At 44.8% G+C, this 22,993-nt stretch overlaps 1 protein-coding gene across 2 annotated transcripts in view; it reads left to right on the top strand.

Annotated features, from left to right (window-relative positions):
• Positions 1 to 705: 705 nt before the first annotated feature.
• The window catches only part of tmem269 (transmembrane protein 269), a 142,914-nt gene continuing 120,626 nt past the window's right edge, over positions 706 to 22,993 (top strand). Inside the window, exons 1-2 of one of the 2 annotated variants that reach the window (XM_067970124.1) lie at positions 706 to 913; positions 21,460 to 21,515. In XM_067970124.1, coding sequence (XP_067826225.1) covers positions 21,491 to 21,515 — 25 coding nt within the window. In that variant the 5' untranslated portion in view covers positions 706 to 913; positions 21,460 to 21,490. Of the gene's footprint in view, positions 914 to 21,456; positions 21,516 to 22,993 lie in introns of both variants that reach the window. The other variant, XM_067970125.1, reaches the window with a different exon arrangement.

Below are 22,993 nucleotides of genomic sequence, written 5' to 3'. Positions count from 1 at the left end.
GGAACAACACCACCTGCACATTCCCCTCCAAATCACACAACATCCCGACTGGAAATATATCGCTGTTCCTTCATTGTCACTGGGTCAAAATCCTGGAACTCCCTTCCTAACAGCACCGTGGGCGAACCTTCACACGGACTGCAGCGTTTCAAGAAGGCGGCTCACCACTTCTCAAGGGCAATTAGGGATGGGCAATAAATGCTGGCCTCACCAGCGACGCCCACATCCCATGAACCAATATAAAAAAAAGTCAAGTAGGTATTTGCAGCCTCCCCAACACCAACAAGTCTGAGGAGGGAATTATGAATTCCAGGGCAAAGGAAGAAAATTGAGTTGTTTTGAGGAGAATTTTTCTGGTTTAACTTTTCATTTAAACTACTAATACCTTTTCTTAAAAAAATACCCGTTAGGTTGCCCTAGTATCATCAACCCAAATAAAAGAAAACTAACAAAAAGAGGGGGGGAGGGGGTGAGGGCACAATTAATAAAACCCAAATCATTTTAAAAAAAGACAAAGGAACTACCGATGCGATTGGGTTATCTTTCAAGAGCTATATTTTTGTATTTATATATATATATATAAAAATCAACGCCAGAAAGCTGGAAGGGTGCGAAAGCTCTTCCATACTCACCTCTCCGACACCCCTGGCGGCTGCACGCACCTCCCGCTCGAGCGGCTCCCCCCTCGCAGAAGCATCTAGAAGAGCTTGCGGTCACTTCCTGTGCCAATGTGCTGGGGAAGATTGGACGGTTTTTATTGAGACGCTCCCGGAGCCGCAATTACTGGCGGTCGGTGGAAGGGGCAGCGAGCGAGCCGGTGCCACGGTCTGTGTGTGTACGCGTTCAGAGAGCAGCATTTTTTATATATATATATATATATAAAAAAAACCTTACCCTATCCTGTCATTTTTAGGTAAGTTATTCGATTCGCACCTCATTCATGTAAATGATAAATTGACAATCCTGGTCGGTTATGAGAATAAAACGGGTGACATTCCTAGAAAGATTCAAATCCGCTTAGCTTTGTGACGTGCGATGTTCTTTCGTCCATCACACGTTTTTGAAGCAGCGATTCGGAGGATGGATGCGTAAAATGTGCTGAAATAATCGGCGGCCGCCTTGGTTTTTTTTCTTAGCCGCAGCAGCGACAAACGCTGGGAGATTCCCTCGATCCCCAATGCAGGAGCCTGTGGATATCCGAGCGCTTTATTTTTGCGGCATTTATAGTGGAGACCGTTATTGCCATTTCTCTCTCTTTCTCCCCCCCCCCCCCTCCCCCGGTCGGTCCTCCATCCATCCCATTGTGCCTCCCCTCCCCTCCCCGGGCTTTGCTCCGGTCGCCGCTCGGACTAACCGCGCGCACGTGTGCCGGGAATGTTTATTTTTGTTATTTATTGACCAGGCTTTGTAATTCAGTGAAGCCAATGTGTTTGTGTGTTTGCAGTGGATGCAGGATGAGCAGGTTCACTACTGTCACTCACCTGTACTTTATTTCTGGCTGCAGTAGTGGTGCCTCATACGGGTTGACTTTGCTGAACCTCGAAGTGTGTGTGTCTGTACGGCTCTAAAGTGCAAAGTCCTATTGCTCGGTTGCGGTTGTATCCAAGTGATCTTTTCCTTGGGACAATTAAAACCTGTTCAGCCTGATCTGTGTATCATGCATTATATTGTTTGTCGTTCTCTTTCTTCCCTGCCCCCCCAATTCGTAAAGTATTATAAACATCTTTCGTACACTTCCAAATATAGTATCTTGGTTTATTATTTAACTTCTCCTCGCCATAATATATTGATGAATTGGAAGATTTCAGTAACCCAACGTTACTGAAGGACACACTTTCTTTTGTGCCTAGTTAGAAGAACCAAAGTTTTTTGGAGCGCAGAAAGAGACCATTGGCCCATCCTATCGTTCTTTGCTTGAACAATTCGAAATGAACCCTGGCTGCTCCACTCTCTTCCACATAGCCCTGTACCCTCCTCTGCTTCAAATATTTATTCAGTTTTCCCTTAAAAGAGGCGATGGTGTCTGCCTCAAAACTATTATATCCCTTGTGGCAAAGCATTCCAAGCTCCCAACAACCCTCTGTAAAGTGCCTGTCTTCTGGTTCTCTTAATGACAATTTTAAATGATGATCTCTCGTTATTGACTCCCCAACTGGACAATATAGTCCTCCCCTATTCACTCTTATCAAAAGTCAATGATTTTTTAAAACTTTTAATTCTCTCTTGGTCTTAACTGCTCCAATTGAAATAGTCCCTGACACCTGAGTCCCATTATCTCAAGTCTCTCCTTAGATCTATAGTTTCCCATCCCTGGCATCATCCTGGTGAATCTACACTGTACACACTCTGTAGCTTTAATGTTTTCTATAATAAGGCACCCAAAACTGCACAGTACTCTGTTTCCTAACCAGTGTTTTTGTGTAATTCATCATGACTTCTTAATTCTTGTACTCTATGCCCCTATTATAAAACCAGTGTACAATGTTGAATCCTTAAAGTAAAAGTTTCAAAATGGAACTTCTGCCTGGAATTAGAAAAGTGAATTATACCTCCGTACCAACTCCTCTGCCACAGAACAAGTAAACTTTCCGAAAAAGGAAAAGGGAGGTAAAATTCAACACCGAATGTCAGGCCACAGGATGCCATGATGGTGCTGGTGACTGGAGTACAATAACCAAACGGCTGCCTTCAGCAGCTTATGCTGGCACCTCTGGAGGCAGTGCCACCCAGACAGAATCATAAACATTGCCACTGGAGTCAGAGATGGCCGTGTTTCTGACTGCAGAACAGCTAAACTCATTTTATCGCTTACTTGTTGGTATAGTTTGCTGAAGAAAGTAAAAAGCCACACGCGTACAATTTTTCTGTCTGTGGCTTGCCTCTCTGTATAAATGGGACGATAGATAAGTAGAGTAATTAAGCAGTATCAGTATACATCCTATAAAATTGCTAATGTGGGTGTGATTCAGAAAAATATATTCTGTTGAATTTTTTCTTAACCTTTATAATTAGGCTTGTGTACATATATATAGTAAGGCTTCAATTATTGGGACACAATAGGACGTGGCCATTCCTTAGTATGTATGCGCGTTTAAAATTAAATATATAACAGTATTTTAGTAAAATTTGTTTTCCAACACTGTCTACTTATTAAAAATACAAATTAGGGTTTGTTATGGCCAACATTAAACGTACAGTAATGCACACTACTCATAAAACTTACAAAGAGTTGAAAATACAATTGTTACAGGATGCAACTTGTTACAATAAAGCATGTAACTGATGTTGCACAGAACTTCAAGAATGGGTTATCCTTGATTCCAGTTCCTTCATAGGGTATTCAAAAGAGTCTATCCTGGTCCATATTTGAGCTGACATTGTAACTGGTTCCTTCATATCAGGCACTTCCCTGTCAGAATTGTCGTCATCGCCTCTCCTCATTTCTGACTTCCCTTTTCTCTCCAAGCTCCTCGAATGTGTTATTGCCTCCCAGCTCCATAATCATTTCTCCCACAACTCCCCGTTTGAATCTTTCCAATCCAGCATCCACTCCTCTCACAGTGCGGAAAAAGCCCTAACCATAGTCACAAACACCATTCTTTGTGACTATTATCTCTCATCAATCTTTGCAGTCTTTGATACTGTTGACCACATCATCCTCCTCTATTGTCTAGATTTGTGAGACTGCCCTCCCTTGATTCCACTCTTACCTATCCAATCGTAGCTAAAGCACCCTAGCAAAGACTACATTCCCATCCTTGTATCGTCACCTCTGGAGACCCTCAAGGATCTATTTAGATCTGATTCTCTTCTTCATCTACATACTGCCCCTTGGTAACATTTGCAGACATGGGATCAGCTTTCAAATATGCCAATGATACCCACTCCTAACTCTCCATAACCCCTCCACTGCCTCATTGCTGTCAAACTGCTTGCCTGACATCCAGTCTCGGATGAGTCTTAACTTCCTCCAACTAAACATTGGGAAGGCCAAAACCATCGTCTTCGATCCATGCCACAAACCCTGCTCCCTCATCACCGACTGCATGACCCTCTGTAGCCACTGTCTCATGTTGAATCATAGAGTCACAGAAAGGCGACAACACGGAAGGAAGCCATTCGGCCCATCGAGTCCGCACCAGGTCTGTGCAAGAGCAATCCAGCTAGTCCCACGTCCCTTTTGAAGGCTATGATTGAATCTGCCTCCACCACCCCCTCAGGCAGTGCATTCCACATCCTAAGCACTCGCTGTATTTAAAAAAAAAAAAAAATTCTCATGTCACCTTTGGTTGTTTTGCCAATCATCATAAATCTATGTCATCTGGTTCTTGACCCTTCATGGTTTTGAATCCTCAATCAATTCTCTTGCAATCATCTCTGTTCCAGGGAGAACAACCCAGCTTCTCCAGTCTATCCATGTAACTAAAGTCCCTCATCCCTGGAATCATTCTAGTCAATCTCTTCTGCACCCTCCCTAAGGCCTTCACATCTTTCCTAAAGTGCGGCGCGCAGAACTAGACAAAATACTCCAGTTGTGGCCGAACCAGTGTTTTATAAATGTTCATCATGACTTCCATACTTTTGTACTCTATGCCTCTATTTATAAAGCCCAGGATCCCGTATGCTTTTTTAACCGCTTTCTCAACCTGCCCTGCCATCTTCAACGATTTGTGCACATATACCCCCAGATCTCTTTGTTCCTGTACCCCTTTTAGAGTTGTGCCCTTTAGTTTATATTGCCTCTCCTCGATCTTCCTACTGAAATGTGTCACTTTGCATTTTTCTGCATTAAATTTCATCTGTCATGTGTCCGCCAGTGCCACCAACCTGTCTATATCCTCTTGAAGTCTAGCACTATCCTCCTCACTGTTTACTATCCTTCCAAGTTTTGTGTCATATGCAAATTTTGAAATTGTGCCCTGCGCGCACCCCCCCCCCCCTCTCCAAGTCCAAGTCGTTAATATATATCAAGAAATGCAGTGGTCCCAGCCCTGACCCCAGGGGAACACCATTGTACACCTCCCTCCAGTCCGAAAAACAACCGTTCACCACTACTTTCTGTTACCTGTCCCTTAGCCAATTCTGTTTCCATGTTGCTACTACCCCCTTTATTCCACGGGCTTTTAGCCCATCTGCTGCTGAAAACCTTATACATGCCTTTGCCATCTCTGGGCTTGGTTACTCCAATGCATTCCTTGCCAGCCTCCCATTCAGATACATTCAAGGTTGAGTTCGACAAATTTTTGAACAGCAAGGGAGTCAAAGGATATGGGGAAAGGGCAGAAAAGTGGAGTTGAGGTAAAAATCAGAACAACCATGATCCCATTAAATGGCGGAGTAGGCTCCTGCTCCTGTCTCTTATGGTCATTTTCTAAATTCCATAAACTCTCTTCTTCGTATCCTCTCCCATACGAAACCCCACTAGCATATCATCCCAGTACTCACTGATCCACATTGGCTCCTGGTCCCCTAATGCCTTTAATTTAAGATTCTTGTTATTGTATTTTAAACCCTCCATTGCCTTGCTGTCTATCTCTGTAATCTCTTCCATCCCCCTCAAACTCCCCATTCCCCTGACTCTAGCCTCTTGTGCAACTACCCTTTCCCATCGCCATGTCATTAGAATCCATACCTTCAACTGCCTAAGTCCCAGTCTTTGGAATTCCCTTCCTAAACCCCTTTGCCTTTCATTTTTCTTTTCCTCCTTCACTTCCCTTCTTAAAACCCACCTCTTTGACCAAGCTTTTGGCCTCCCTTCTTAAGCTCCCCCCTACCTTTGGCTCCACATCTGTTTTCCCTTAGGACTTTTATTATGTTAAATGTGCTATATAAATGCAAGTGTTCAGGTTGCAATTGTTGATCATTATGTTACGTGTACAACAAGAAAGAATACAGTGCTGGATCTGATTCCAGGTAACCAAGATCGTAAGATAATTATAGAGCACAGAAGGAGGCCATTCAGCCTGTTATATCTGTGCCAGCTCTTTGCTAATGGAATCTAAAACCAATCCCACTGCCCTGCTCTGACCTCAATTCCTCTTATTCAAATGTTTATCCAATTTTTGCTTAGAAGATGTACTGGTCTCTGCCTCAACTACTTCCTGTGTGAAGCATTGCATTCTCCAAACAACTCTCTTTGTAAATAAATTTCTTCTAACCTATCTCCTCGTGCTTTTAGTGTCAGTTTTAAATTGATTACCCTTCGTCATTGCCTCCCAACCAGAGGAAATCAACTTTAACCAAAGGAAATACATTCAATAGGGAAAGTTTATCAAAACCCTTCATAATTTTTAATAGCTCCATTAAATATCCTCTTGGCCTTCTCTGCTCCAGTGAAAATAGTCTTTTGACTTTGATAGAGTTTTTTGATGAAGTAACAGAGAGGGTAGATGAGGGCAATGCAGTTGATGTAGTGTATATGGACTTTCAAAAGGCGTTTGATAAAGTGCCACATGGTAGGCTTATCATCAAGATTGCGGCCCATGGAATAAAGGGGACAGTAGCAACATGGATACAGAATTGGCTAAGGGACAGGAAACAGAGAATAGTGGTGAACAGTTGTTTCTCGGACTGGCGGGAGGTGTACAGAGGTGTTCCCCAGGGGTCAGTGCTGGGACCACTGCATTTCTTGGTATATATTAATGACTTGGACTTTGGTGTACAGGGTGCAATTTCAAAATTTACATATGACACAAAACTTGAAAGGGTAGTAAACAGTGAGGAGGGTAGTGATAGACTTCAAGAGGATATAGACAGGCTGGTGGCATTGTTGGACACGTGACAGATTAAATTTAATGCAGAAAAATGCGAAGTGACACATTTCAGTAGGAAGAACAAGGAAAGACAATATAAACTAGAGGGCACAACTCTAAAAGGAGTACAGGAACAGAGAGATCTGGGGGTATATGTGCATAAATCGTTGAAGATGGCAGGGCAGGTTGAGAAAGCGGTTAAAATGCATACGGGATCCTGGGCTTTATATAATAGAGGCAAAAGTATGGAAGTCATGATGAACTTTTATGAAACACTGGTTCGGCCACAACTGGAGTATTGTGTTCAGTTCTGGGCACCACAGTTCAGGTACGATGTGAAGTCCTTAGAGAGGGTGCAGAAGAGCTTGACTGACTAGAATGATTCCAGGGATGAGGGACTTAAATTACGTGGATAGACTGGAGAAGTTGGGTGGTTCTCCTTGGAACAGAGATGGTTGCAAGGAGATTTGATAGAGGTATTCAAAACCATGAAGGGTCTAGACAGAGTAGATAGAGAGAAACTGTTCCCATTGGCGGAATGGTCAAGAACCAGAGGACATAGATTTAAGGTGATTGGCAAAAGAACCAAAGTTGACATGAGGAAAAACTTTTTTATACAGCGAGTGCTTAGGATGTGGAATGCACTGCCTGAGGGGGTGGTGGAGGCAGATTCAATCATGGCCTTCAAAAGGGAACTGGATAAGTACTTGAAAGGAAAAAATTTGCAGGGCTATGGGGATAGGGCGGGGGAGTGGGACTAGTTGGATTGCTTTTGCATAGACCCGGCGTGGACTCGATGGGCCGAATGGCCTTCTTCCATGCTGAAACCTTTCTATGATTCTATATCTCAAGTCTCTCCTCATAACTGTCGTTTCCCATCTCTGGCATCATCCTGATGAATCTATGCCGCATGATCTTTTATGGCTTTGATATGTTTTCTATAATGGGGGTGATGAAAACTGCACACAGTACTCTAAAACTGTAGCCTAACCATTATTGTGTACAAATTTAGCATTTTTAAAATTCTTTTACTCTATGCCCCTGTTTATAAAACCCAGAATGCTGTTGGCTTTTTTATGGGTTTATCTACTTGCCCTCATATATTTTAAGGGAATTATTTATTTGAATCCCTAGGTGTCTTTGTTCATCCTTACTCTTCTGTGTCTTTCCATTATATGTATACTCCCATTCCTTGTTTTTCTTCCTAAAATGTATTACTTTACAGTTATCCATATTTCATCTATCTGCCCATTCTGCTAACCTGTCCATGTTTTAAAATCTATTACAGTCCTTGTCACTATTTGACACATCCCTACTTTTGTGTTGTCAGCAAATTTCAAGATTTTGCTCCCTATGCCCAAATCCAAATTATCTATCGAGAACACAGAAAGACTCAGCACTCGCCCCTGTTTTCTAATTCTGTTCATACGGATCTGTTTTAATTCATCCATCCAGTGAGATCCTAAATTCCTGCCATTTCTGAATCCAGTTGCATCTTAAAAGATTCCAAGGTTTTTGCCTCCACTAATCTTCCTAGAAGTCTGATCACTCTTCATATGAAGAAGAATTTCCTAACATCAGTCCTAAATTTGCCTTTTATTACTTTGAACCTGTGTTCCCCTTGTCTTAGTTTAAATTAAACTGCAAGTGTATTTTTCCAGATCTATCCTCTCTCCATTCGCTTAACTATCTTGTATACCACTATAAAATCACCTCTTGGACATGTACTTTTTAATGCGGAGAAGCCCAAGTTTCTTTAGTCTTTCCTAATTACTCAGACCTTTGACACTAGGGATGATCCTCGTGGCTATTCTGTGAACTGCTTCTAGCGCTTGAGTGTCTCCCTCATGTCTTATTGACCAGAAATGAAAGTCATTTATGTAAATTTTAAACAGTTAGCGAGCCCTAGGGCATCTTACTTAGTCTTTCCAGGCATTCTGATCATAACTGCTCTAATGGAGGACAAGTAAGTGACCTGAAGTTAGGAGAACACTTGGGGAAATAGTAATCGCAACCTAACTAGGTTCACATTGAAAAGAGATAAATAAAAAGGGGAGTCCACGGTAAAGGCATTGGACTGAATATTAGCTAATTTCATTGGAATGAAAGAGAATTTAACTCTTTTTTTGTTCGAAGAAATGGCAGACCAACAGTGAGTTAAATATGAGTTTGATGAAATAGTTAAATACATTCTGACTAGGTGTAAAGGACGACATTAAAAGCTGGAGTTCCACAGATCGTTTAGAGTAAAAATTAGGTTCAGAAAGAGGCATATGATAAATATAGGGGTAATGATACAGGAAAAAAACCTGACAAATATAAATGTAGAAAAAGGAAGCAGAAAGTTAGGAGGAGTAGGAAAGAACAGTGGCGGTCGACATCAAGTGAAGCAGCAAAGGCTTTTATAAGCACATGAGTAAAAAGGGTGGTTAGAAAACAGGATGGGGTCTACTTAGAAACAAAGGAGCCAGCTTGAATCCAAAATTGAGGGAATGATGGAGATGCTTGGTAAGTAGTTTGCTTTTGTTTTTTTACAGAGGAAGATGAAAGTGGAGCACCCAAGGAGGATGTGGAAGAGCCACTAATGTTAAATATTAAAACCGGTGTGTCAGTCACACATTCCATTGAAAAATCATATGTGTACGTTCCTATGGATGATGCTAAGTTAAACTGACAACAATAGTAGTGACACTTGCCCCTTTTGCCAGTAGATGGCAATCTAATAGAATTTCTCATGTTAACCTGGGGCTCAATTTTCCTGGGAAATTGCGGGTATGTTGGGGGCGGGGGGTCCGAAAATCAGGGAAATCCCGATCGGGCTCGGAACCCAACTCCAATCCGCAGACTTCCGGGTTCCCCACCGATGCGTCTGGGTGCGTGTGCACCTCCCGAATGCGGAAGTCCCACCGGCAATTAAAACCGGCGGAATGATACTTGACAAAGTTGTTGAGATAGTTTAAGTAGTTGAACTACTTAACTTTCTCCACGCTGAGGCGGAATGCGATTTTAAAGGATCCTCAGCATGTTTCCCGTGCTGTGGGAAACATTCCATGTTGCAAAAGATGTGTTGCAGCCAGCAGCCAGTTGCACATTCAAATACTTATTTAACCTATGGGGAAGAAAAGTCACTTATTGCAGCAGGGCACTTAGTTCTTTCAGACAAAGTTTTGGCTGTGAGATGTTTGTGTTTTCACACAAAGTTCTTACTTTCCGCTCAAAATTCTGTTCAAACATATTTAACTACTTCGTGGTCCCCTGCAAACTCTCACCGTTAAAATGGGGGGGCGGGGGGCGCCATGGCTGCATTCACCACTACATCCGAGGACGAGCTCGTGAGGCCAAGGAGTCACTGATATGTGAATGGTTCTCTTACCATCAGAAAGTATGAAGAGTCCAGTCCTCAGACCACCTGGAAAGAGCAGTGCCCACACCAGTCCCCCGCCACCCCTTCCTGCACAAAACAGTCCTGCAACTACACATGCACCTACTGTAAAGTGTCCAGGCACGGCGTCCACCTCCGCTACTTGGAGCTCCACAACACAGTGCTGCGTCACAGGCACCTGCACAAGAGCACAGAGGGCAACAACAGAGAGAGCAACGTAGACCTGGGTCTACAATTGAGCATGCTATAGGGCTGCTCAAGATGCGATTTAGATGCCTTGATCGTTCTGGGGGAGCGCTTCAATACGCACCAGGCAGAGTGTTTCACATTATAGTAGTGTGTTGTGCCCTGCACAACATGGCACAACAGAGAGGGATGCTGCTTGAGGAGGCCCCATCCACATTGAGGAGGAGGAGGCAGAGGAGCAGGAGGAAGCCATGGGCAAAGCAGTGGCTCACCTGGCTGCTCGTGAGGCCAAAGAGTCACTGATATGTGAATGGTTCTCTTAACATCAGAAAGTATGAAGAGTCCAGTCCTTAGACCACCTGGAAAGAGCAGTGCCCAAATCAGTCCCCTGCCACCCCTTCCTGCACAAAACAGTCCTGCAACTACACATACACCTACTGTAAAGTGACCTAGTGGGTGGCATCAAGTGTCGCCGTTCATAGGGCCTTTTCGTGAGGTTCACAATCACAAAAGCCAGTCAAGAATGGCCAAGACATGGCAGTAGTGTTGACAATCATAATATTTAATGAATTTAACAAAAAGCAAATATAAATGAAAAACATGACCAACCGTCAAACACCTTGTGCATACCCTTCGTACTTGGAAAACCTTTGCCTTTCTCTTCCGACTATTTCTACGTGGTGCATCCCCTGTGGCTGCAGCAGAGGTAGTGGCAGGTTGCTCTTGGTCATGCCCTAACTGCTTTGGGCCTACGCCCTCTGGGTTTTGGAGCCCATGAGGGCCCCTCAAAAGACAGCTCCGCCTGCACTTGTGCAGGGTCAGACTCGGCCACCTGGAGAGGAGGCAGCATTGCGGGTACTAGTTGAGAGGGGGGCAACGGGTGAGACATGGGAGTGCTTTGAGTGGCGTCCCCACTTCCATGTCCCCTTTCGCCATCATCCCTCCCCTGGACCAGGCCCACATCACTCCTACCACTCTGCTGGACAATAGTTTGGAGGACGTGTGATGCCTTGTAAGGCCAGTGCTAGTGTATCTAGTCTGCCTGTTTTAAGGCGGCAGAATGTTGTTCACTTTGAGTCTGAACGGCCGTTGTCAGGGCCTGTATGGACTCATTTGTGAGCCGTGCTTGAAGCTCAATGGAGGCTAGCCTTCTCTCCTTCGCAGACATTCCCGCACTTAGCTGTGACATTATCTGAGATTCCCTTTGTCACCATTCCACTCATGCAGGAGTTGGACTCCTCCATCCTCTGCACTATTGTGGAGAGTGCGCATGGCACCTGTTCTAGCACCTCGCAAATGTGCTGCTGTCCCTCGATCATTCTCGTTTTAAAGGATGGCCCCCGGGGTTCAGCATTTGCATCCAGCTGAGCAGAGCCTGGAAAGGAGTGCTCCCATTGATGCGGACTCTCCACAGCTGCCCCTGCCACCAGTGTCTGCTTATGCTCACATGTGTGTTAACTCACCAGGTGCCAACCCAACTAACTGAGGACTAGGACCCACCGAGGTGTGAGTATCTGCGCTGGTGGATGGCTCACTAAGATGTGACAGTGCACCCTCAGAGGCCAGCAGGTCCTCCTGATGAATCGCCCTCTGCCGTCACAGCGATCGCTGAAGGCCCTGTAAGAGAACAGAAGGCAATATTAAGCATCATCACATAATGTTTCATGTTGCGATGAGCATACTGAGTGCTGAAGATGGCAAGACATGTTAACATCAATTCATATTATGTGAGATGAATGTGAAAGTTGTGTCACCAGATATTTGTTGGGTATCAGTCTCGGTGTCCCCGACAGACAGGCACTCAAGGGTTCGGCTGAGCTCCAGCGCCTCCTGCTCCGCCTCTGTGAGGACGACTATTTGTTGCGGCCCACCTCCGGTCTTCGCCATCTCCCATGCATTCTGAACTCTCTTCTCCTATAAGGGGACAAAGTACAGCCTTGTGGGTGAGTGATGGTGAAGGGCCAACCAATGAATGCATTGGTTTGGGTGAGGCGGACCGTGAAAGAGATGCATCAGAGAGTATGAGACAGAGCCATGACATTGTATGAGGATTGGGTTGAGTGGTAGTGGTGGGGTGACTAATGGGGAGGTGAGGATGATCCTTAAGATAGAGTAGTGTTGGCAGTGCAGAATGAGTTGGGGGATGGGGGCGGTGATATGGATGACGGAATGTAGGAGAATCAGTAAGTGTACTTACTTTGGCTGACCTAGTTAGGTCATTGAAGTGCTTCCTGCGTTGGCTCCAGATGTGAGAGATGTTGCTGCTGCTGGTGACCTCTGCCACCTTGAGCCAGACCGCCATAGTAGCAGAGGCAGGCCACGTCTCCCGTCCGCCAAGTAAAATAGATCCCTCCCGCTCCCCCCATCCAGTAGCACCTGGAGTGAGGCATTGTTGAATCTTGGAGCAACCTTGCCTCTGTGCTGCTCCATTGTGGTGTGTGGATGTTTGCTCCAGTAAAAGCCATTGGAGGAATGCCCCTTTAAATAGAGCTCCTCCAGCTTGACAGCCTGTGATGCGGGTGCGCAGTCCGCCCACTGCGCAGCTTTTGGACGGCAAACCTGGAAGCCACGTTAAGTGGCACCAATTGAATCGCAATCGTGTGGAAAACGGACAGTTTTTATTGGGCTGGTTACCCACGCGCACAATCCCCCCCCCCACTGCCATCCTGCCTCCACTCTAATATCGGGGCCCTGATCTCTGAACTGTAACAAAAATTATTGAAAATGCTCAGCCTTCAGCATGTATTTGCAGGCCTCCCATCAATGGTGGCACTGTAGCTGCCATATAGGATTACCTACTCCACCACCAGTGATCATGTTGTATCTGGCTCCATCTCCTCTGTTGTAGCTATTTTTTTAAAAAATGCTTCTTCCATCTTCCTACCTGTTTTTTTTTTAAATGCACCGGTGCCCACTTCTCTTCAGCTCTCTGCGCACTCGCGCATAACCGGCCCCACTTCTGCTCTTTGGGACACACTTCCTCCCACTCTTGGCATCATAAGTCGGCCGTCTTTCTTCAGCTGTCCATCGGTACCCAGTTGTATTTTTTTGAAATGACATCCTGATACTTCTGGCCAACCCCTCGTAAATTTTTATTAAAAAACAATTCTGCCAGACCCAGCCTGGAATGCACTCTTGTGGCTGCAGCATGGTGGACGTTGGTCAGAATGACAGGCCTCTGGAATGTACCTCATCGGAATGAAGTTCTTAATGCTGGGATGACGTTTTTTCACATTGATATTCAGTACCTATCACTTCAAAGCAGAAAGTAACTGCATCCTTTTAATTAGAGTTTTTGTACGTTACTTTCTATTGATCCTTTCAGGTGTGGGTGTAAGAAATAGAGATGTGCAAATATTCCATCTTCCTTGCACACGGTGGAGAGGGTTGATGAGTGTAGTGCGGTTGATGTGTATATGGACTTTCAAAAGGCATTTGATAAAGTACCTCATAATAGACTTGTTAGCAAAATTAAAGCCCATGGAATTAAAGGGACAGTGGCAGCGTGGATACAAAATTGGCTAAGGGACAGAAAGCAGAGACTAGTGGTGACTGGTTGTTTTCAGACTGGAGGGAAGTATACAGTGGTGTTCTCCAGGGGTCAGTATTAGGACACTGGCTTTTTGTTATATATTAATGAATTGGACTTGAGTGTAGAGGGTATAATTTCAAAGTTTGCAGATGATACGAAACTCGGAAATGTAGTAAACAATGTGGAGAATAGCAACAGACTTCAGGAGGACATAGACAGACTGGTGAAATGGGCAGAAAAATGGCAGATGAAATTTAAAGCAGAGAAATGTGAAGAGATACATTTTGATAGGAAGAATGAGGAGAGGCAATATAAATTAAATGGTACAATTCTAAAGGGAGTGCAGGAACAGAAAGACTTGGGGGTGTATGTACACAAATCTTTGAAGGTGACAGGCCAAGTTCAGAAGGCTGTTAAAAAAGCATATGGGATCGTGGGCTTTATTAATCAAAGCATAGAGAACAAAAGCAAGGAAGTTATGCTAAACCTTTATAAATCACTGGTTAGGCCTCAGTTGGAGTATTGTGTCTAATTCAGGGCACCACACTTTAGGAAGGATTTCAAGGCCTTGGAGAGAGTGCAGAGGAGATTTATTAGAATGGTACAAGGGATGAGGGACTTCAGTTCTGTGGAGAGACTAGAGAAGCTGGGATTGTTCTCCTTAGAACAGAGAAGGTTATGGGGAGATTTAATAGAACTGCTCAAAATTATGAGGGGTTTTGATAGAGTAAATAAGGAGAAACTGTTTCCACTGACAGGAGGGTCAGAGGACACAGATTTAAGGTAATTGTCAAAAAGCCAGAGGGGAGATAAGGAAAAAAGTGTTTATGCAGAGAGTTATCATGATCTGGAATGCCCTACCTGAAAGGGTGATGGAAGTAGATTCAATAATAACTTTCAAAAGGGAATTAAATAAATACTTGAAAATTAAAAATTTGCAGGGCTATGAGGAAGGAGCCGGGGAGTGGGACTAATTGGATAGTTCTTCCAAAGAGCCAGCACAGGCACGATGGGCCAAATGTCGTCCTTCTGTGTTGTATAATTCTATGATCTACTTTTTGTCTTTTCATCAAATACTTGAAACAAAAAATAATTTTTGGTGTTTTTGTGATCAATTGTTTTGTCAGACTTGGAATTTATTTCAGTCATAGCATTGTTAAATTGAGTTTTGCAAATTCAAGCAGTGATATTTACTCCTCTTATCTTTTATACCTGGTCTTGGAAGAGTAGTGTCATAATGACCTCTCCTAATTTATATTTAACTGGCACCAACAACAGCAACTTGCATTTATATAGCACTTTTAACATAGTAAAACGTCCCAAGGCGCTTTACAGGACCATTATCAAACAAAACTTTACACCGAGCCACATAAGGAAATATTAGGACAGGTGACCAAAAGCTTGGTCAAAGAGAGATGCAGAAGATCGGAGACCAATGCAGAAAACTCATCGGCCTTTTCAAAGCATACAGGTACCTGTAACTGGTTTCACACATTTAACAGCACGGACGTTTGCTAATCTGATGCCAGTTTTTTTTAAAAATAAAAGTGTGTCTCTGATGCTGTCAAAGTTCTGGAGGTTATACCCTTTACATTCAAGAGTGCTGTTGATGATGGGAAAACTGCACGCCTACAGTTGATAGCACTCTCCTAAGGTAAAATCCCCTATTCTATCAGACTTGTCAAGTTTTGGAGCTTGACTTGATTTTATTCTGCAATTTTGGCTGCTGGTTTTAAAATTTGTTCACAATTTCTTGAGATGTCTACAAATTTTGTTTGTGCAACTTCCGTTTAGTTACAATTTCAGTGTATGTCAGCCTGCTAGAAACTTATCTCTAGGCCATGCATAAAATCACTAGAAAAGGATTCTGACTTTCAGAATGTCTACACTTGATCGCTTAGCTCAGAAACAATCTAGTTTGACTCAGGAATGTTTGGTTAAGCATCTCCCCATGAATTTTATTAGTTAATACCAGTTCTGCAGGAATCGTATGGTTGGAGAAAAGGCATCAGAGGCTCACTGTCCTCCTCTGGCACTAGTCACCAAGGTGCAACACAAATTCTAGGGCTGGCTTCTGGACTGCAACCATCTGACTTGACACCAGCTGGATGACCAGTGTAGCAGTTGCTCAAATGTCATGCATTAGCCAGCATGGCTTCAGAATCCACAAACCTAGGACTAAGGCATTATCCAAAGAACCATCCAAAATGGATTTAATTAGATTTTTGTTTTAGTTCTGTTATTCCTCATGGAGTTAGTAACAGGAAAGCACGTGGCCCTGGTCCAGACAACTTGAACAAAGCAGGCTCCTTCCGGTATTCATTAGCCTTGATGGTGATATCCATCTCAGCTGACAAGAGGAATACTATTCAAGGTACCAGGAATTGGTGCACTGGCTATAAGGCTGGAGACAGTGGCTGCTGTCAAAGTGGACTCTGAATTCTGTTTTCTTGGGAAAAGAAAGGCAACAAAGCTTTCAAAGAAGGTCCTTGGGACATACCGCAAATCTGATGCATACTTCATCACAATGTAAACCTTATATCACAGCCCAGGAGGTCAAATTTGCTGCATACCTGTGTTTGAGCAGAAATTCCATCTTGTGTATTTATCCTCCAGCTGGATATTGGCTGGCTCTGAAGCCGCTGTGATTGGCAATCACAGTTGCACGGAAGAACCTGCTGCACCAGGCCTCGGATGAGGCCCTTTTTTCTTGCCCTCGCCAGCACATTCAGTGGTGCCAGGCACGGCAAATCCCATCTTCAGGGGGAAACCCCAATACCTTCTCAGGAGGAGCTGAAGCTGATAAACCCATGGGACAACCCTTTTATGCAAAGCATGCCCCAGATGGGAACGGCCTACCAGGCTCACTGAATCAAACTTGTCCACAAGCAGTGCACCTAGTTAAGACGTGACGGGTCGCATATCTTGCTGATGGAGTGGAAACCAGTTTGATCCAATGTAGATAGCAATGGCAAGATGCACGCTTTGAATGCTTGAGATAGATAATAATCTTAACGATCTATGATGGTTTCTACTGCTTTATGTGGCTCAGGATCTCTTGAGCTTTCTCAATAACTGCAATAGAAAGGGCTGCAGTTCCTGTTCTCAGGCGAGCCAGCATAGGGAGCAAATTGAAGATATTTGGAAAAAGCTTTATGAAGGGAATCTGGTTCCACTTTTCCTTTTGTTGCTCAGGATGTTCCAATATTGGACTTGAATGTGGTTATAAGTAAGTTCATTTCAGAACTTTTTGAATCTGTGGATTCAAGTGATTTCCAGCTTTTGTCATTTAAAGATGCTACTTATTCTTATTTCAGCATTTAGACTTGAACTTCATACGTTGGTGAAGCCACCATAATTATTCTGGCATTTAGATAGTGCTGTAATCAGTCAACTAAAACTCATATAATGATGAACTGCACTTCACACATGTTGCACAGATTTCATTCCTTCCTGCCTGAGCTGTGTAGAGGCTATGACAGACAGGCATGCTTTTGCACATCTTTTTCATCCTGCCCTCAAATTTGATCATTCTGGATAGCGGCATGGAATGCCACAAAGACCATGGGGTCGATTTTAGGATGGCCGAGCCGGTGCGTTCGTGGCCGGCGGGGGCTCCGAAAATTTGGGATTCCCGGGGCGGGTCCAGAGCCCGGCTCCAACCCACCCACTTCCGGGTTTCTTAATAACGTGCTTAGATGCATGCGCAGCCCCCGCATGCGGGACTCCCACCGGCAATTAAAGCCGGCGGGATCCCACTTAAAGCAATTAATTTGATAGTTCAGGTTGTTCGCAGACCTGATTGGAAGGATATTTTAGGAGGGGTGGGATTTTCATCTAAACTGAGCGTGTTTCCCGTACTGGGGGAAACACTCCCAGTTGCAATAGATTTGTTGCAGCCACCAGCCTGTCGGAGCTGCAAAGGTCCATTTGACAGGTGGGGGAGACCCTCACTCATTGCAGGAGGCCACTCTTGTCACTTTGGACAAAGTTTGGCCTGCACCACCCTCCTCCTAACGCTAAATTCACCAACTTGGAACCTCAACCCTGGTGTGCAGACACATTTACTTACCTTGCAGAGCCCCTCAAACGTACATCTTCTGGATGGGGACCGCCATAGCTGCAGTCATGACCTCCTCGGAGGACGAAGAGCATCACCAGCCTCGCCGACTACCTCAGACACGTGGAGCTCCGCAACACAGTTCTGTGACACATCCAATTGCACAGCAGGAGGGCGGGCAACTGTGGAGAGAGATGCATCGCAGAAGGCACTACCCTCGCCACAGGGTCTACAGACCGAGGCTCAGCTTCCTGGACCTCCGAGGAGCAGTGCATACGGAGGCTCAGAGTCAGTCGCCAGGTAGTCGCAGACATCTGCAGCCTCCTTCAGGCCGAGCAGCTCCCGGATGGACCGAGCAGCAGCATCTTACCTGTCGCTGTCAAAGTCACCACTGCCCTCAACTTCTTTGCCTCCGGATCCTTCCAGGGTGCCACCGGGGACATCGCCGGGATCTCTGTCGTCTGCACTTGAGTGCATAACGCAGGTCACCGACTGCTTGTTCTGCAGCGCCTCGCACTATATCAACTTCCCCATGGATGACCTCAGCCAGACAGAGAGGGCAGAGGGATTCCACGCCGTGGCTGGCTTCCCACAGGTGCAGGGTGTAATCGATTGCACCCATATAGCAATACGAGCACCTCCACATGAGCCAGGACTGTTCATCAACAGGAAGGGCTATCACTCCATGAACACTCAGCTCATCTGTGACCACCGCAAGAGATTCCTTCACGTGTGCGCCAGATACCCTGGCAGCTGCCACGATTCCTTTATCCTCTGAGTCCAATGTCCCGCCCCTCTTCCACGCACCCAACACTAGCAAGGACTGGCTCCTCGGACAAGGGATACCTCCTGCACACGTGGCTTATGACACCTCTGAGGAACCCCACCACCGAGCCATAGCGTCGATATAACGACAGCCACATCGCTACCAGGTCTACATTTGAGCAGGCTATAGGGCTGCTCAAGATGCACTTCAGGTGCCTTGATCGTTCTGGGGGAGCGCTTCAATACACGCCGCACAGAATGGGACGCATTATAGTCGTCTGTGGTGCCCTGCACGACATGGCACAACAGAGAGGGATGCCGCTGGAGGAGGCCCTATCCACATCTGCCGCCCATGTTTAGGCTGTGGAGGAGGAGCAACCCATGGGCAGAACAGCAGCTCACCTGGCTGTTCTTGAGGCCAGGGAGTCACTGATATGTGAACGGTTCTCCTAACATCAGACAGTGTGAAGAGTCCAGTTCTCATCACCTGAACAGAGGAGCGGCCACACCAGCCCCCTCCTCTGCCCCCTGCACAAAACAGTGGTGCCACTACATCTACACCCACTGTAGAATGACCCAATGGGTGGCATCAAGTGTGCGTGTTCATGATGAACCTCATGAAAGGGACTTATTGCACAAGCCAGTCAAGAATGGGCAAGACATCGCAGTAGTGGTGATTATAAGATTTATTGTGAATGTGAAAGAAAACAAATATAAATCAAAAAACATGACAAATCGTCAAACATCCTTGTGCATCCCCTTTGCGCTCACAAAACCTTTGGCTTACGCTTCCTACTACTACGTGGTGCTTCCCTTGTGGCTGGAGCAGAGGTAGTGGCAGGTTGCTCTTGTTCATGCCCTGACGGATTTAGATGCTTTACGCGGATGCCCTCAGGGTTTCGGTGCCTCCAAAGACTGCTCCACCTGCACCTGTGCAGGGCCAGAGTCTGCCACCTGGAGGGGAGGCAGCAGTGCGGGTACTGGTTGAGGGGGGGGGGCAACGGGTGAGACGTGGGAGCGCTTTTGAGTGGCGTCCCCATTCCGTGTCCCCTTTCGCCATCATCCCTCTCCTGGGCCTTCTGGCATCTCTTCTCCAATCAAGGCAAAACACAGAGAGGCATGATTGAGTGATGGTTGCATAGTGACCCGCTGCATGCATTGGTGTGGGTGGGGTTTACCACGAGGGAGATGCATGGGAGAGTGCATGTGAGACATAGCCATGAGATTGTATGAGGATTGGGTTGCGTGGTAGTGTTCGAATGGGAACTGGGGCAGTGAGTAAGTGCAGGCAAGGTGAGGATGATGGTTGAGTGGACGTGAGGAGTGCTGTGAGAGCGTTGTGGTGGCAGTGCAGAAGGAGTTGTGTGGTAGTGGAGTGTGGGAGAATGCGAAAGTATACTCATTTTGGTTGACCTGGTTAGGTCATTAAAGCGCTTCCTGCACTGGACCCAGGTTCGGGAGATGTTACTGCTGCTGCTGAACTCCTCTGCCACCTTGAGCCAGACCTTCTTGGTGGCAGAGGCAGGCCACTTCCTCCCGTCCGCTGGGAAAAACGTTTCCCTCCTCCTCCTGACCCCATCGAGCAGCACCTGGAGTGAGGAGTCTGAGAACCTTGGAGCAGCCTTGCCTCTGGGCTGCTCCATGCTGCCAATTTGGTTGTTTGCTGCAGGAGGAGCATTGGAGGACTGCCCCTTTAAATAGGGCTCACCCTTTCGACTGTGATGCGAGTGCGCAGGTCTTGAACAGGAAACCCAGAAGCACGCGTAAGTGCCTTCAATTAGGCTGCGATCGCGTGCGGAGCGCCCTGATTTCACTGGGCGCGTTACACACGTGCCCAGTCGACCCACTGCCAACCCGCCTACCTCCTAATATCGGGCCGCATGTCTGACATTGTACTACCCTCAGACCTACTGTCTTGTCTGCTGGGTTTGTCCACAGGTGATCAAGGGTCCTTGATGACACATAAATAGTACAACTTTCATTGCTAATGGTGATAAGGTGTACTCCTCTGCTGTGGGCACAAACAAGTTTCATTAGGACTTGTGTCAATTGAAATGAGTGATATATAACCTGCAGCCACTTCTCAAAAAGATGCACATATACTTGTTCCCTCTGTCTCTTACTTCTTAGTTTTCTTAAAACTGAAAGAGGGAAAGGATCATTTTTCATGTCGGCTTTCCTTTTTCCCACCAAATAGTCCATCTTCTTCTTGGAGGCCTTTGAAACGAGACCTCCCACCAAATCAACACCACACCTTACAGATAGGGAAACAGGCTAACCTGAGTGGGAAGATCAGAATGCACAGCAAGAATAGCTCATCCCACTATCTCCTTTTTTCCCCCCACCCCATCTGTGGCCACACCATTGAAACACCCTATTCCATGCAATTGAATATAGCTTCTTGCAGATCTGTTGGCTCATTTCCAGTTGGAGCAGTATATTTCAATACTTTCAATTGCTTTTATATTTGCATAGCGTAATGCCAGTGGTAAGTTTAAGAAGTACTGAATGCAGTGGCATATTGGTAACTGAACAGTGTTATAACCTACAAGCCTGAAAGTAACCTAAATGAGTTGGACAAAATAAATGCTCAAATCTAAACCATAAATAAATCAATATTGCCTAATTTTCAGATCCGATTTTGTTTTTGAATTTCATTCTGACTTAATATGGTTCAACTCCATTGAGAAAAAGAAGTATTAGATCTATAATTGTGTGTCAATTAGTGGATTAATTCCTAATGTTACTGTTTGTTTTTGTCTTTTTTTCTGTCTTTCAGCAGAAGATTAACCTATTTCCCAAGTTAAGACAAGATGTTTATACTGAACCCCCCTTCCAGTAAGTACATATTACCAGTCACTTAAATCTGACAGTTGTAATAAGTAACACATAAACTTGTCTTTTCTGCCTCTAAGTTTTCTTCAATCCCCAGTTATTTTTATTTTAGCCACCTCCCTTGCCCACCAACTAAAACCTATATACTTTTCTTCCCTTCTTTCCCCCCCCCCCCCCCAACCCAATCGTTCTTTTTTTGAAGAAAGTTGTTCAGTGGTTTGAATGGTAAATCTTATTTTCTGATATTAGAACATACTGTAAAACTCAATTGCTGTATGTAAGCAATGGTAGAGTACGGAAGAAGCTACTGAACAAAAAAAAAATGACAATCCATTAAATTAAGTGATGTGAATAGGCAGTGATTGAAATAAAATACAATACTACCAGCAAACATTTGCTACTGACTGACAAGCTAAATAATGAGCATTTTGTACATGGCTGCCAGAAGGGCTTGAAGTGGTGGTATGCATATATTAGGAGCAAGAACAGGACCAAACTCAAAATCTGAACCGAGCCATGATTGGTTTGACTAAACATGGCCAGAATTAAACTTTTGCCCTTAACAATTCAGTTTATGCTCCTTTTGAGTAAAAATAGTGTTTGATTTTAGTTGCTTCATAACAATAGCCCCAGAACGAATCCCATTACAATTAAAATGACATTTGGTGCCAAGAGTGTGAGTGCTTTTTGATGAGTGAGAACTTGGAAGGCGCTAGGCAGAGTGTATGGAATACTACTGAGAAGCCTCCAACTTTGGGAGCTACATGTATGGGAAGAAGCTTGGACACACCATAGAGGGAAAAGAATTATCAACATGGGCCTTGTGAGTTCTCTGGTATAAACTGCAGTGGGAAGGGAGACATTAAAGTAGCACAGCAACATTGGTTTTGGGCGGTCAGTGTTGATGCTTTTTGAATAGGGATTTGATGAACTGTATTGTATTAGTGGAAAGGCCTGAAGATTTACATTGATGGCTGACAGTGGGGAATGTCTGCTCTAAAAAGGCTTCAGTTTTGGTTTTGCTTAAGACAATAAGCAGAGCGTATACTTCAAACCTGGGTTTGGTGGAATGTGTGCACAGACAGCGATGCCAATGTGTGTGTATGCTGACTGTGCATTATGAATGTTAACATAGAACATAGTCATTTGTAAAAACACATGGTATACTGTCACAAATTGCCCCACTTTGAGCCCTTTTTAGTATAAAATGAATACAACAAGGTGAAGCTCTGTAGTAGTGTTATCCTAGTCTTGCCTAATGACTTTGCAGTTTGATATGAAATGTTGTCATTTTTGAAAATTATAAAATAAACCATGTTTCTAATGGCATGTGGGTGGGCTGATGATCTGTGCTAATACTTTTCCCCAAGGTCTCTCGCAGAAGTGAAAAGTTAATAAAGATGATGTGATTCAGAAGCTGATAAACTGTGAAGCAGGGGCCTCAAATTGTTAATATTGCTAGGGATTTTGCAACAGCTTAT

Source organism: Heptranchias perlo, chromosome 32, assembly GCF_035084215.1.
Source record: "Heptranchias perlo isolate sHepPer1 chromosome 32, sHepPer1.hap1, whole genome shotgun sequence".
Classification (NCBI taxonomy): domain Eukaryota; kingdom Metazoa; phylum Chordata; class Chondrichthyes; order Hexanchiformes; family Hexanchidae; genus Heptranchias; species Heptranchias perlo.
This window is presented reverse-complemented; position numbering and strand designations above follow the sequence as displayed.